Source organism: Larimichthys crocea, chromosome X (genome assembly GCF_000972845.2).
Source record: "Larimichthys crocea isolate SSNF chromosome X, L_crocea_2.0, whole genome shotgun sequence".
Classification (NCBI taxonomy): Eukaryota; Metazoa; Chordata; class Actinopteri; family Sciaenidae; genus Larimichthys; species Larimichthys crocea.
Window position 1 is genome coordinate 19583923 of NC_040020.1, and position 16569 is coordinate 19600491.

Genomic DNA, 16569 nt, shown 5'->3' on the forward strand with positions numbered 1-16569 from the left:
CTATAAACCCAGAAATGTGCACGCACACATTGAGCAAAAGGAGGGAGAGGAACTTGGAGGAGTCCATTTGATAATGGAGGATGTAACTAGAGAGCCAGAGATAAGAGAGAGAGAGAGGGCAAAGAAGAAAGAGACAGAAAAACAAAACAAAGAGAGAGAGAGAGAGAGAGAGAGAGAGAGAGAGAGAGAGAGAAAGCTGTTGAGCTTTTAGTTGGACATCATGAACTGATGCTCCTGAGCGACAGGGATTCCTTTACTGTGACAGCATCAAGAGGAAGAGATACGGCTCCTGGATATCTGAATACAGCTCACAAAGTTGGACCTGAGATATTGATTTTTTTTAATTCAACAAAAAATGATCATGACAATGTCATACACATTTGGGGATCAAAATCTAACATTTCTGTAGTCGCACACGCTAACAGCTGCAGCTTCAGCCTTTATATCCATAAAGTACACATAGTGCTTTATATTTCATCACATACGGAAAATATACAAACACAATTGTTTTTGCATTTACTCACACACATACTGCTAGGATGTGGTCTTGTATAACAGACTTCTTCACCTATGAAACCACCAAGTCAGTCGTGGTGAAAAGCTGGACCATTGGCATCATCAATCGTGTCGTCCAAGTCCTCATCCTCACTTACTTCATAGGGTGAGTATTTCCATTATCTTTATACGTCACAGATACCTGTAATACAGAAATAAGATTAATGATTAACTAATTAGAAAGAAAATAATTTACTGGTGTTGATGACATGACAGGACAAGCCTAAAATGAAAGTATAATGTTTTTAAAATCTAAACACTTAGTCATATTCATTGTCATTTTTATTTGTGTATTATAAGTATTATAGATGGTGTGAACTATTTACAGATATATTTTAATATATTATAATATTATATACAATATATACATTCAAAACTGTAATAAATATTACACATTTTCACTAGTTACAAACAATAAGACTAAATTAGATACATTATAAATTTTTTATCATCTAGATGCAAATTGATACATGTGTGTGTGGACAGTGCAGTCTTTAAAACTGTGTAACTGATATTGCATTTTAAATAGATTTACTCATATTAACATGTATATTCTTAGTGTGATAGAGAGAAAATACAGCAACTAAAGATAGAAAATATATATATACTTTAAAAAGTATACATTTAAAAATATAAAGATCAAAGACAGGGACATGTCCCAACTGGATAATATCCAATAATTGTGTTTGATGATTGGCCCTCAAGGTTAAACACAATACAGCATTCAGTGGCTACTTCAACAACTAGGACCAGTTAATATAATCATTGTCATTAAAATGCTATTAAAACATGTTCAGACTAATTAAAGCCTAAGTTAAAAAAAAAAAAACTCACTCTATGTCTGGTTCTGTGGGAGGGAGGAGACAGAGAGAAATTCAAAATTAGTTTCAGTCAGTTATATATATCATAATAAGTGGGTACTGGGGAAAGTCTATTACCAATAATGGTCTGCAGCAAGCATTGTTCCATGCAGGACTAACACTAAGTGCCATGTAATTTGCTGAGTAATTTGTGGACATGTGAGTTCCCACATCTCAGTTCCCATTACTTCCCTCTGTGGAAACCAACCAAGGGCTGAATAGACAAGGAGAGGTCCTTGAATGCATCAATATCTCCTTCTCTTTACCGACTGGAAGTCAAGGATGAGGTTAATTTAATTTTGGATAAGGTGATGTGGTTGAGCATATCTGCAGTCTATGGCCCAGACAGAAATCTACCTAGAGTAATCATTTAAAGGGCAGTAAAGCAGATAACATGTCCTGACTGTCCATATGCAAACCTGTGCCCTTAGGTATAACTATGTACTTGCATATCAAAGAGCAGGGCCTCACATGTCAAGTTTACAATGGACCTCAAAACCTCTACCATGATAGCCCTGGTCATGGTCATTCAGCTGTCTGTTGCTCATTCTGACCTGACTGCTCACTGTTGTTGTTAAACGGCACCTTATTTATCTAGTTAGTTTGACATCTTTAATGCACTGGTGTGGAATTTTGTGACATCTGCCAGCTGTATTGTAGCTCATAAGTTACAGGGCTCATTTGAGTTAATGTCCAAACCTTGACACCAATAGCACATGAACTACATAAGGAGGTGATGGTTATGTATATAAACACACAAACCATTTGTGTGTGTTTCAGGTGGGTGTTTCTTGTTGAAAAGGCCTATCAAGTAAGGGACACAGCTATTGAATCCTCAGTGATGACCAAGGTCAAAGGATTTGGAGTCTACAATGACAAGGTCATGGATGTTGCAGACTACGTCACCCCGACACAGGTATGGATGGATGGATGGATGGATGGATGGACAAATACATGACAGATGGATACAGTAGCAATAGTAATATGTTGTATATTTGTTTTTTCACAGGGAGCTTCAGTCTTTTGCATTATCACCAAATTGATCACTACAGAGAACCAAGTCCAAGGATACTGTCCTGAGGTCAGTTGTCATTATACTATTACTACTATTATTAGTGTCACATTATTATGCCTATGCCTATGCCTATGCCACCTATGTCTCAGAATTAAAGCAACACTATGTAAGATGTCGTATTTTTTGCAATTTGGTGCTCCCAGTTTCAGAGTGCAATACTGCTCAATCATAAATATGCAACTGTGTATGATGAATGCGATGGAATTGAATGCCATTAAGCTAAGGTTAGGGTTAAGTCTCACAGGAGCCCTTGAAACTTCGCCTGATCTAGATAGATAGATAGATAGATAGATAGATAGATAGATAGATAGATAGATGGTACTTTATTGATTCCCAAAGGGAAATTCTTTTGTTGCAGCAGCATAACAAGTAAGACAGTAACACAGAAACTATACACAGGCATGCGATAAAAATGGTGACACAGTAAAAGTACACTACAAAATATACATAAGAAAAATATACCGAAGAAAAATATACCTATGAACTCGTGCAATAACTTGTGCAAATGTGCATCCCTTATTATGTCCATCAGCTCAACTGTTCAACTCTCTCTGCAGAGAGGGAATTATTGTACAATGAAAACTGCAAGAGTCTCTGACTGAAACTTCTGTTTAAGCAGGAGGTCATGTAGTGGATGGGACTTGTTGTCCATAATACTGAGCAGTTTGTGGAGCATCCTTTTTTCCACAGCCAGCTGCAGGGGCTCCAGGGCAGTCCCCAGCACAGAGCCAGCCTTCTTGAGCAGATTGTTCAGTTTTTTTGTGTCACTGGCTCTGATGCTGCTCTCCCAGTATGGCTGCAAAGAAGACTGCACTCACAACAACAGACTGGTGGAACATCTGCAATATCTTGCTGCACAAAGTAAAAGACCAGAGCTTCATCAGGAAGTAGAGTCTGCTCTGTCCCTTCCTTTAGACAGCCTCAGTGTTGCATCTCTAGTCCAGTCTGTTATCCAGGTGCATGCCCAAGTACTTGTCCTCCTCACCCAGGATGGAAACTGTGCTCAGGTCAGACCTAGTCTTCCTGAAGTCCACAATCATCTCCCTTATTTTGGCCACATTCAAGACAATGCGGTTGCTCCTACTCCACGCCACAAAGCGATAAACCAGTAGGTGAAAAGTACCAATTGTGATCAGATCTGCCAAGGGGGGGAAGGACAGTTGAGTTGTATGCTTCCTTAACATTAGCATACACTAAGTGCAAGGTTGTATTGTCTCTGGTGGGGCAGGTCACATACTGCTGAAAGGTTGGCAGTGTAGCAGAGAGTGGTGTGGTTAAAATCTCCAAAGATGGCCATGAATGCATTATGATGGTCCATTTGCAGTCTGGCTGTGATTGGGATGATGACGTCACACATCAGCTGATGGTGGGATGTAAACTCCCTTGGCAGATAATATGAGAGAGATATACTTCATACCTTTTGTCAAACTCAGTTTGACCCCATTTTGACAGTTTTATGACTTTGACCTTTGACCTAATGAGCCCCCCCCCCCCCTCCTTCCTCACTTCCTCAATTAGTGCAAGATGAGATAAGAAAAAAGTTATGTGAAAGTGTCTTCTCTTTTAACCCTTTGTGAGTTTTACACACACATACACACACACACACACACACAGATAAGAACCCAAATGTTTTAGAAAATAATAATAATAATAATAAAATTTGAGAAACAACCAATGAGAGAAAGGAGGTGTGGAAAACACTTTGTACGATTCCTTTAAAACGAGTGTGTGTCTGAGAATGACTCAAAACCATCTTGGCGAAAAAAAAAAGAAACTCATCATGCTGCTGAAAAGATCTATTTCCGACAGAGACAATGATGTTTCTGACTCGAGCAACGAAGAAATGCAGAATTTACAGCACAAGAGAGTCATCACATCTCTGATATGTGAGACGCCTGTTACAATCTTTCAAGAATCAAGCTTGAACGCTGATGCTCCAAAGAAGAGCGTAGTCTATCTGTGCCGACTGCAAGCGTCCCTGTGCAATTCTCTGCATGGGGAATGGTCTCTGGAGCCGTACGGAGTGCAAGGCTATTGGGGCTATGTGTTCAAGTATGAAACAAGTGAGCTTTGGCTGTATCAGAGGAATGAGGGTGAAACAGTGGGGCCTCTGTCCGCTGTAGGGATGCTGAGTTCCAATGACTGGGCAGTGCTGAGACTGGTGATTCCAAATCACTCTGCCCTAATCAGCCACACCGAGCATCCCGAGGATCGGAAGGCCCTGTAGCCGCTTAACAGCCCAGATTGGAGGCCGAGACCAAAGCTACTTTCAACGCGGTCTGGCAATCGAGAACCTGTCCCTCCGGTCGCTGGTTCTTAAAGGGCCACTCTCCAGACATCCGGAGAGAGAGGAGCTACGGAGCACTTTCTCTTGGAGAGTTTTAATTCAGACTGCGGCGTATTCCAGACGCTGATAGATCTGCCGGGAGCTGTGTGGAAGGAGAAGATGGAAGATGGAAAACTCTGTCGTTCTGAAACTACACCCCCTTACCTGTGCAACACTTAAAAGGAGACCCCCTTCACCGGCTACATCCACTCCTATAAAGAGTGAAAACATGGCTGACGAGATGGACGGAGTGGTGTCGTCAGCTTTCTTCAACGGTGTAAAGGCAGCCGTCATCCATCTGCTCAACATCACCCTTCACAAGTTTCGACACGGGCAGTGCTACGGGTGTCAGATCAACCAACCTAGCCAAAGACAGCACCCGTGTGTGGAAGATGTGGAAGATGAACTACCAGATCAACTTTCACTGGATAATGAAGATGCTTTTCACCCCTCACTTCATTCCTTCCATCCAACGTCTCCTGACCGTGCGCAACATCCGAGAGGACGACGCCAGGGTCAAAACCGTGGTGCAGACTCTATTACATGAGCTCAGATCCGTGAGGAACATCCAGGATTCCATCAGCAGCATGTACAACAAGCTGATTGGCCAGGACATACTCAAAATAGGAGAACTGAAACTGGTGACACCGGTGAATAAGTTTGTTCTCTTGTTTCTATTTTGTTTATTAATCATGGGTAATTATTGGAGAAAACTTATGTAGAAGAGCGGATGATCATTATCCATCTGATTGAGATTTTGATACAGGATCTTTGCAACAGAGTTTCAACAGATAGAGACGCTGTCACAACACTGGTTGAAATCAGACGACTAAGCAACATTATCAAATCAAATCAATTTTATTTGTATAGCCCAAAGTCACAAAGTACATTTGCCTCAGAGGGCTTTACAATCTGTACAGGGAGTGACACCCTCTGTCCTTAGACCCTCGGTTCGAGTGAGGAAAAACTTGCCCACAGAAACCCTTTTAACAGGGAAAAACGTGGAAGAAACCTCAGGAAGAGCCACAGAGGAGGGATCCCTCTCCCAGGACGGACAGACGTGCAATGGATGTCACGTGTACAGGACAAATCAACACAAACATATTGTACAATGACTGATAAAACGACAGTCTAATCCTATGGCAGCATAACTAAGGGATGACCTGAGCCAGCCCTAACTATAGGCTTTATCAAAAAGGAAAGTCTTAAGTCTATTCTTAAAGGTGTTGACCGTGTCTGCCTCCTGAACCCAGAAAGGTAGTTTGTTCCACAGAAGAGGAGCCTGATAGCTGAAAGCTCTGGCTCCCAATCTACTTTTGGAAACTATAGGAACCACAAGGAACCCAGCGTCCTGAGAGCGCAGTGTTCTAGAGGGGTAATAAGGTATTATGAGCTCTTTTAGATAAGATGGTGCCTGACCATGAAGAGCTTTGTAAGTAAGGAGAATAATTTTAAATTCTATTTTAGATTTAATAGGTAGCCAATGCAAGGAAGCCAAAATGGGAGAGATGTGATCTCTGATCTTGGTTCCTGTCAGAACACGTGCAGCAGCATTCTGAATTAACTGCAAAGTCCTAAGAGACTTATTAGAGCAGCCTGATAACAAAGAGTTACAATAGTCCAGCCTTGAAGTAACAAATGCGTGGACTAGTTTTTCTGCATCCGCCTGAGAGACAATGCGTCTGATTTTAGCGATGTTACGTAAGTGGAAGAATGCAGTCCTCGAAATTTGTTTTATGTGGACGTTAAAGGACAAATCCTGATCAAAAACAACTCCAAGATTCTTTACAGTGGAGCTGGAGGCCAGGGTGATCCCATCTAAAGTAACTAAGTCTCTAGAAAGAGAGTTTCTGAGGTGTTTGGGTCCAATTACAAGAACTTCAGTTTTGTCTGAATTTAACATCAAAAAATTGTAGGTCATCCAACTTTTTATATCCTTAAGGCATGCTTGGAGTTTAGTTAACTGATTGGTTGCATCAGGCTTGATCGATAAATATAATTGGGTGTCGTCAGCATAACAATGAAAATTGATAGAGTGATTCCTAATAATGTTCCCTAAAGGAAGCATATATAAACTGAATAGAAGTGGTCCAAGTACAGAACCTTGTGGGACTCCATGACAAACTTTGGTCTGCATGGAGGATTCATCATTGACGTGAACAAACTGAGATCGATCTAAAAAGTACGATTTAAACCAGCTTAGGGCGGTTCCTTTGATGCCAATTCGATGTTCCAGTCTCTGTAAAAGAATTTGATGGTCAATGGTGTCAAATGCAGCACTAAGATCTAACAGGACAAGTACAGAGATGAGTCCTTTGTCTGATGCCATTAGGAGGTCATTTGTAACTTTGACTAATGCGGTCTCTGTGCTATGATGCACTCTAAATCCTGACTGAAAATCCTCAAATAGACTATTGTTATGGAGAAAGTCACACAGCTGATTAGCTACAGCTTTCTCAAGTATCTTAGACAGAAAGGGAAGGTTTGATATCGGTCTGTAGTTGGCTAAGACCTCTGGGTCTAGAGTGGGCTTTTTAAGAAGAGGTTTAATTACAGCTACCTTAAAGGACTGTGGTACATATCCTGATAATAAAGACAGATTAATCATATCCAATAACGAATTACTAACTACAGGTAAAACATCCTTGAGCAACCTGGTTGGGATGGAGTCTAAGAGACAGGATGACGGCTTAGCTGCAGAAATGATTAAAGTTATTTGATGAAGGTCGATGGGGGAAAAACAGTCTAAATACATATCAGGTTTTACAGCTGTTTCAAAACTTGCTGTATCAGAATGCAGATCAATGTCTGTTGAGGGCAAGAGGTGATGGATTTTGTCTCTAATAGTTATAATCTTATCATTAAAGAAGCTCATGAAGTCATTGCTACTTAGACCTAAAGGAATAGATGGTTCAGTAGAGCTGTGATTCTCTGTTAGCCTGGCTACAGTGCTGAAGAGAAACCTGGGGTTGTTCTTATTCTCCTCAATTAAAGAAGAGTAATAGGCTGCTCTGGCATTACGGAGAGCCTTCCTGTATGTTTTGAGATTATCTTGCCAGACTAGATGAGATTCTTCCAGTTTAGTGGCACGCCATTTGCGTTCAGATTTACGTGCCTCTTGCTTTAATTTACGAGTCTGCTGGCTATACCATGGTGCTAGCCTTCTTTGTTTAATTATCTTCTTTTTCAGAGGTGCAATAGAGTCTAGAGTTGTCCGTAATGAGCCTGTAATACTATCAACAAGATGGTCTATTTGTGGGTGGCTAAAGGAAGTAGACAAGTCCTCTGTTACAGTTAGACATGGCATTTGATTCAATGCTGAAGGAATCACTTCCTTAAATTTGGCTACAGCACTATCAGATAAACATCTGCTGTAGAAGCTTCTACACAAAGGCTTATAGTCCGGTAGTATGAACTCAAAGGTTATTAAAAAATGGTCAGACAGAAGAGGATTCTGTGGGAAGACTATTATATTATCAATTTCAATGCCATATGAAAGAACAAGATCAAGAGTGTGGTTCAGACAATGAGTCGGTTTATTTACACTTTGACAAAAGCCAATTGAGTCTAATAGAGAGATAAACGCAGTACTAAGACTATCATTGTGGTTGTCCACATGAATGTTAAAATCACCTACAATAATTACTTTATCTGTTTTAAGGATCAAGCCTGATGCAAATTCTGCAAATTCAGATAAAAATTCAGAATAAGGACCTGGAGCTCGATATACTGTAACAAATAAAATTGGCTGTAAAGTTTTCCAGGTTGGGTGAGTGAGGCTAAGGACAAGACTTTCAAATGAATTATAATTTAGTTTAGGTTTGGGATTTATTAATAGACTTGAGTCAAATATGGCTCCAACTCCACCACCTCGACCAGTACTTCGAGGAACATGAGTATTATAATGACTCGGAGGAGTGGATTCATTTAAGCTAACATATTCATCCTCCTGCAGCCAGGTTTCAGTGAGGCAAAACAAATCAATATCATAGTCAGATATTAATTCATTGACTAAGACAGCTTTAGATGACAAAGACCTGATATTCAATAGTCCACATTTAATTCTCTTATTTTGGACTGTTGGAGATGTTGATTTAATTTGTATTAAGTTTTTATGATGAACTCCTCTTCTGTTTGTTTTATCTTTAAATAATGTAGGTGGACGGGGGACAGACACAGTCTCTATACTAAAGGACTGGGTGGGCAACTGCTCTAATGGAGGCGCAGAGAAGCGTGTAAGACTGCAGCTCTGCTTCCTGGTCTCAACTCTGGGTTGTCGACATGATTTTGGTCAGCTAATAAACTTGGCCATATTTCTAGATATGAGAGCTGCTCCATCCAAAGTGGGATGGATGCCGTCTCTCCCAATCAGACCAGGTTTTCCCCAGAAAGGTGTCCAATTGTCTATGAAGCCCACATCGTTTGCTGGACACCACCTCGACAGCCAGCGGTGAAATGACGACATGCGGCTAAACATGTCATCACTGGTCACATTGGGGAGGGGACCAGAGAAAACTACGGAGTCCGACATCGTTTTGGCGTATTCACACACCGATGAAACATTAATTTTAGTGACCTCCGATTGGCGTAACCGGGTGTCATTACCGCCGACGTGAATAACAATCTTACTGTATTTACGCTTATCCTTAGCCAGCAGTTTCAAAAAAGACTCGATGTCGCCCGCTCTGGCCCCCGGGATGCATTTAACTATGGCCCCCGGTGTCGCTAACTTCACGTTTCGGACTATGGAGCTGCCAATGACCAGAGTTGGCCTCTCAGCGGGTGTGTCGCTGAGCGGGGAAAATCTGTTTGAAACGTGGAGCGGTTGGTGGTGTACCGTGGGCTTCAGTTTGGGGCTATGCCTCCTTCGAACAGTCACCCAGCCTCCCGGCTGCTCGGGAACTACCGGGGGACGGCTAGCTGAAGCTACCTGTGGCTGTACCGCACCGGCTACAGGGGACTGGCTAACTATCTGAGCTACTGACTGTTCGGTGGTGCGGTACCGTGCCTCTAACTCACTGACCCTCGCCTCCAAAGCTACAAATAAACTACATTTATTACAAGTACCGTTATCACTAAAGGAGGACGAGGAGTAACTGAACATGTGGCACACAGGACAGGAGAGAGCAGGAGAGGAGAGAGGAGAGGAGAGGGACGCCATTGCTATAGCTAGGCTAGTTAGTGTGGCTAACAGAAACTGGAGAAACTATCAGATTGTAGTTACTAGAGTTAAGAGACCTGTTCGTGCACAGACAGAACAAGTCAGAGAGTAGTGCAGAGATAAGTAGATAGTCTCTGATGTGAGAAATATACGGAAATCTGTTCAGGTGAGCAGAGCAGAGAGCACCGTGGCAACTACACCGATACCGGAAGTGACACAATACGTTACCGTAAAGCACGAAGAGGAGGAGTCAGCGAGTATTATGGACAGAGTTTGTTCTCACGCTGGACATACAGCTTGGGAAGTCATGGAACGGTGTGCGATTGCATCTGATTTGTGAGAGACCTTTGAAAAAATTGTGAAAGATTGGATTAAGGACTCTTTTGTTATAACACCCTGTCATTTGCTCACTCTGTACACTTTGTTTGCGGATGTGTTGATTTTTCATTTGCAGAATAACACGTCTGTGAATATCCCGAGCGAATTGAAAAGATCGCACAACATTCTTCAGACTAGTTTAGATCACTGTGTTTTTGTTCAGATTTGAACATGATTAAAGACTAGTCATCTCCTTTTGGCAACCAATGTTCAGTATTACACCTTATCTTATCATCATACCTTATCTTTTATGTATCTTTATCCTGTATGTATCTTAACCTTTGATGTATCCTATTACAATACAGTCATTAAAAGAAATAAAAAGCAATCCCAGAGTGGTGTGTTTTTCAGTAAACCCTGAGAGTTTGTTGCAGGCAGGCAGGCAGGATGGCAGTGAGACGGGTCATGAAAAGAGTGTATTACAACCCGGCCCATCCGGCTAGTTTTGGAGGTGTAGATGGACTCCATAGGGGTGTGCAGGATGAAATGGGAAAGAATGTCAGTGTGGAAAATGTTAAAGATTTTTTACAAGAGCAAGATACCTACACTCTGTATATACAAGCCAGAATACATTTCACCAGAAACAGATTTTTTGTCCCTAGGCCTTTAAACCAATTTCAAGTAGATCTGCCGGTAAAGAGTTTTTCAACAAGAGTTTTGATGCTTTGATGAAGAAGCACAACATTGTACACTTTGCCACAGCAAGCAATCTGAAGGCCTCTGTTATTGAAAGGTTTAACCGTGTTTTAGTGTGTTTTAGTCTACGGAGCCTTGGCATCTCCCTCTCTCCCCCTCCCCTTGGAGAGAGCCCGGTGGTCTTCTCTGCGCCCAGCCTTCGAAACGTGTACCACACGTTTAATGTCTTTACCTTGGTTGCAAAATGCCCCAATTAAAATTAGTAGGAGAGTAAACAGTTATGTTTCGTGTTATTTTGTTCAATTTAACGATACAGAACAACTCGGAAAAGAAACTGCTTATGAGCTAACGACTCAGAAGTATGTGAGTGCCCATGTGCGTCTACATCCGAAACAGAGCAGTTGCTATGGGGATTGGTGCACGATCGGGACCATGCAGCACCAGAAGTCGCATTAATGTTAAGAAGTATTTTATTTACTATTGGTTAGCTAATGTTATTAAAAAGAATGAATTCAGAGACTTATTAAACTCTAAAATTGTTGGTCTTACTTAAAAATGCACGCATTTATTTGTATTCATTATTATATGGCTCTCACGGAAATACATTTTAAAACATGTGGCTTTCATGGCTCTCTCAGCCAAAAAGGTTCCCGACCCCTGCTGTCGTGTAATGAAACTATGCACAGTATAACAACAAAAAAAATGAACTAACGAGGTAACATTTCTTTTACAGGTGGGTGTAGCTAACATGCACATCTTCCGTTTTTAGTATTTCAAAATAAAAGCACACATGTCAAAATAAATTTACAGAACGGCTGCAATTACAATCCCACCATCACACAATGTGTTATTTATAGTGCTGTCAAAATTAACGCGTTAATTTTGTCGATTAATTTTAAAGAATTAACGCGTTAAAAAAAATTAACGCAATTAACGCGGTTTTGTTTACTTCCGGTGGCGGCCGCCATTTTGGATGTGGCAAAGTAGAGCTTTGTTTCCCAGATATATTAGTGTGTGTGTGAATGGGTGTATAAGAGGCATTAACTTAAAGCCCTCACGGAGACTGCGCCCTGGGCGGTCGCCCACATTGCCCATAGCTAAAACCGGCCCTGCTTGTTTTAGTTTACGGGCAGATCTGCCACATCCAATATGGCGGACACGTTAACGTATCGCAGCAACGGACCAACCTGCTCAGTGAGGCGTCTGTGTATATATGTCTATGATCTATCCTAACTAAAGGAGAGTCTGTGCATATATGTCTATGATCTATCCTAACTAAAGGAGAGTCTGTGCATATATGTCTATGATCTATCCTAACTAAAGGAGAGTCTGTGGTGTAAAGATAGATAAGGACGTACTTTTACGGGGAACATTTCATTTTAAAAAGTTGCCCGACGGCTCGTTGGACAAAAACAAGGCAATTTGCACAGTTTGCAAAGCCGAATTTAAATTCCACAGAAGTAACACGACTTTAACATATCACCTCAAAGCAAAACACCCAGTCTACACTACAGGAGTGTGGCACTCCTCAGTATATTTCCTCATTCTGGCTTTTTTCTGTTTGCACTGTGCATATGTGCACCTTAAGCCAATAACATGAATGAATTTCATATACTTTATCTGAGTTTATTCTACATTAATTTGATCATTTTACATAAATAAATATTCATTATAAGCTTCAGTCTCAGAAAAATGCATTTAATTTATTGATACATTTATTGATAGATTAATCGCGATTAATTACAGAAATTTTTGCGATTAATTAGTTAATTTTTTTTAATCGATTGACAGCCCTAGTTATTTATAATGCAAACTGACATTGTTAACAGGACCATAGAAGATATTGATGTAAATAAACTAATACACCAAAAAACATGATTCAAGAGCTTAATAATCTATTCAGCCTCAAGCAATAGTACTGTTTTGTGTATGGGCCTTTTTTAAGTAAACGGGCTTAGTTGTGTGAGTGCCTTTACTTTCTTGTGTCGTGTCCCTAAGTAACAGTTTAAGTTTTCTGACCCTTCCATCAGCTCCTTGGAAGACCCTTCGCCAGCTTTGGTGTCCTTTTGGGAGGATAGCTGGATGTTTGACATGGGGATGGAGTGCTGCTTGTGTCAATCTCCCTCCCACCCTCAGGATATCATGACTATCCAAGAATGGATTTAACTTGTACAGCTCACTTGACTTGTTCTTTTGTATCCCTTTCTTTTGTATTAGAGACTTGATTTCTTCACTGAACACTTCTTCTTGAGCTACACGGATTATGAATTGTTCAGCATCCTTTCTTTCCTCAAGTGTTGTAGCTTCATTGGATCTTGGTTTAAGACCTTTCACAACGCTTGATGATGATCATGAGGATGAAATTGGTGTGAGCCACCATATCATCATAAAGAAAGTTCTACCAGCCACTAAGCCCTCTTCTGAGCAAAAGGACCTCCCTAAGGAAGAAGAGATTAAGGTGGGAGAGCTCAATGAGGATGACCCAGAAATCAAAAGAGCACAGGTTCATGCTACAAAGGCAAAGGAGGAAAGGTGACTAATGGACCGCCTCCAAAAGTTTTCAGATTGGAAGAGAGCCGTAAGGGCCATAGCAAGACTTAAGCATTGCGCAAAGGCTGCCTTAAGAGTGGTCATAACTCCAAAGCTTGTACATCTAGAAGTGTGTGTGACTCATGTGCAAAATGCCATCCGACATGCCTACATCAAGATCGTGGGAAGAAAGACCAAGAACAAGAGGTGAGACACAAACAAGAAAGTTCAAATGACAACAAACATAGACTGGAACGATAGATGAGGTGTACGTGCTACTCTTCTCTTGAACAACTCGGTTGGAAGTAGCTTGTGGTGTTTCTATTGTTTCAGACTCTTGGTCCTTGTGCCTTTTGTTGTCATTTGACCTTTCTTGTTTGCGTCTCACCTCTTGTTCTTGGTCTTTCTTCCCACAATCTTGATCTTGACAGTAATCCTTTGGTTTTCCACACAGTTGAGTTTGCAGACCTTGAACATATGGCCTGGTTGATTCCACACTGCTTAGAAAATCCACAAACTCATAAAGGTTTTCACTGTCTTTGGGGCCAATTTTATGCCATGCATGAGGTTTTCACTGTCTTTGGGGCCAATTTTATGCCATGCATGTATCTTGTCACGGTATGATTTAACAACTATAAATGGATTACCAAATCTGTCTTCAAGTAGGTCCCATGCAGCACAATAAGCTGTTTCTGTTCCTGCAAGAAAATGTCCTTCAATAGCTCTCTTTGCTGTGCCACCAACATACTTGCATTAAAAGAAGAGCTTTTCTTGAGTTGGGAGGTTCTTGTGATCAATCAGAGTACAGAAGGAAAGCTTCCAATCATTACACTTGAGAAGATCTCCCTTGAAGACCTCAGGTTCTGGGATTGGTACTCCATTAGCTGTGATTGCATCAGCAAGTGTTCTCACGAGGTCATTGGAAGCTTCATGAGAAGTCGAAAAAGGGACTGCTTAAGTGGCAGGAACTTGGGTGGTTAGGGTTTGTTGAATGAGTGGAAGTGATGTTGGAGTGATGGCTTGACTTACAGGAACTTGAGTAAATGTGGCTGGTTGTGGGGCAGAATATATGATGTACATAGAGGGATATGAGAGAGACTTTTTGCTGTCTGTAACCTCATGTGGGTGATGAACTTGAGTGGGCTTGGCTTGTTGTGCAGGAAGAGCTTGGGAAACCGGTGCTTGAAGGGAGGGGAAAAATGGGTCACTTAAAGGGTTAAGTGCAAGTGGCGGATGGAGAGATTCTGAATAAACTTGCAGTCTCGCTTGTGCTGCAACATGTCCTTTAAGTTCCTCCAACCGTTCCACTTCTCTCCTTTTCTCTTCCAGCTTCATATTTCTATCAGCACTTTCTGCTATAAACTGAGCTCTTTTTTTAGCGCTCTCTGCTTCAATTTCCCTTTCTTTAGCTTCTCTTTCAGCCTTTAAGATTGATCTTCCACCTCCAGTCTTTGAATTTCTTCCTTTTGTTGATGTGCATTCATTATCTTTATCACCTCTTGTGTAGCTGCAACTTCAGCTGCTGCTTGTTTTGCGTTTATGGACAGGATGGAAGAGTGTCTGGACACTTTGGAAGAGGTTTTTGACTTACTGGTTTGAGCTGAGGAGACACTAGATACCGTGCTGTCAAACACTGACTTAGCATCAGGCCAAAATATGTCTTCAGAATCATTACCACTGCAGAAGTGTTGAGCCTTAGATTTGCAAACCTAGTTAATACCTGACATGTGTCATTCATTCTATGAATGTCAGGTTCAGGACTTGAGATGGCTATTATTTCGAGGTAAGTATTGTCAATGTCAACTTGGGTGGTGTTGATTGCATTTGCAATTTCACCTATCAGGTCAGCAGCATCATTGTTCTTAATGGACCGTTTCAAGCCATTGATGTGATACTTCCATCTTCTGTACATCTTTACAAAACTTGCATTTAGATGGGTCAATTTGTCATCTAACAGAGCTTTTCCTTTTTCAGTGAGTGTGTGTTATCAGCACCCCCGAGATTGTGTATCTGGAACTGCATCTTCAACTTGCTCACCTGCATCAGCTTTCTGTGATAGGGTAGTTTGCTCTGTGTCACCACATTTTTGAAGGTCTCGGTGGGTGGCCTCTTAGGTTGGTAGAACAGTATTTTCCTTTGTGTATGACATATTAAATGCACAAAGTGTTAAATGGGTTGAGATGTGAATGAAATGTGTTTTGTTCTCTTATATGTGCAAATATGAACTGAACTATTGTGTTCAAGATTAAATTAAATGTAAATATGTATACACTTTTGATTACTTTAGCTCAACCTTTTCATAAATCCACATCAAACACTACCATATCATAATAACACACCTAAATCAATGAGTAATAAAATGGAAAGTAACAAATTGTAAGAAAATCAATTTGTAATCTTGGTGCAGTCTAAACATGAAAACTCACTTGTATGAAATTATGTACATCACTTTGATGTCAAACTTAAAATATCTTTGACTTTAATTAACTTAATGGTGAATTTACTTAATCTCTTTGATTCTTGCTGGACTGGATAATCAATTGCAGAAAAAGTCCACTGTTACTTTAAGGATTAGCACAGATGAAACGTCTGTGATAGAAACTTAATGGCAGTCAACAGGTACTTATGCTACTCTTAAGACGTCCTTCTCAACATGCTTGCTTGTCTAGCCTTGTCCACTTGCACCTTGGATTCACACCAACAATTCAAAATGTGGCACTTCCTTCTACCGCATGTGGCCTGCAGCTAGTCTGTCTTCATGTTGGAGCCTTCACTGATGCAGAAGTGTTCTACTATGCCGCCCATTGATTGGATGCGAGACTCCCGTTCTTGATTCTGACGTTTATTCACACAGTTCACACCGTTCACACTGTAGAACTTAAAGTGCAGAAAGACAAAAAAAAAAAAGAGATACATACATCAGGAAAATAACATGCTTAGCAAAACATGTTTTTGTCTCGTCTGGTAGGCGTAACTTTTGGGACCAGCGGCTGCAAATTCTTGAATGGTGTCACCGTCCAGCTCATCAGTCAAATCCCCCAGATAATTC

At 40.9% G+C, this 16569-nt stretch overlaps 1 protein-coding gene across 1 annotated transcript in view; it reads left to right on the plus strand.

Moving 5' to 3' along the window:
- Window positions 1-539: 539 nt before the first annotated feature.
- The window catches only part of p2rx3b (purinergic receptor P2X, ligand-gated ion channel, 3b), a 31429-nt gene continuing 15399 nt past the window's right edge, over window positions 540-16569 (plus strand). Inside the window, exons 1-3 of the mRNA XM_027282603.1 lie at window positions 540-661; window positions 2196-2331; window positions 2425-2496. Coding sequence (XP_027138404.1) covers window positions 540-661; window positions 2196-2331; window positions 2425-2496 — 330 coding nt within the window. The remainder of the gene's footprint in view (window positions 662-2195; window positions 2332-2424; window positions 2497-16569) is intronic.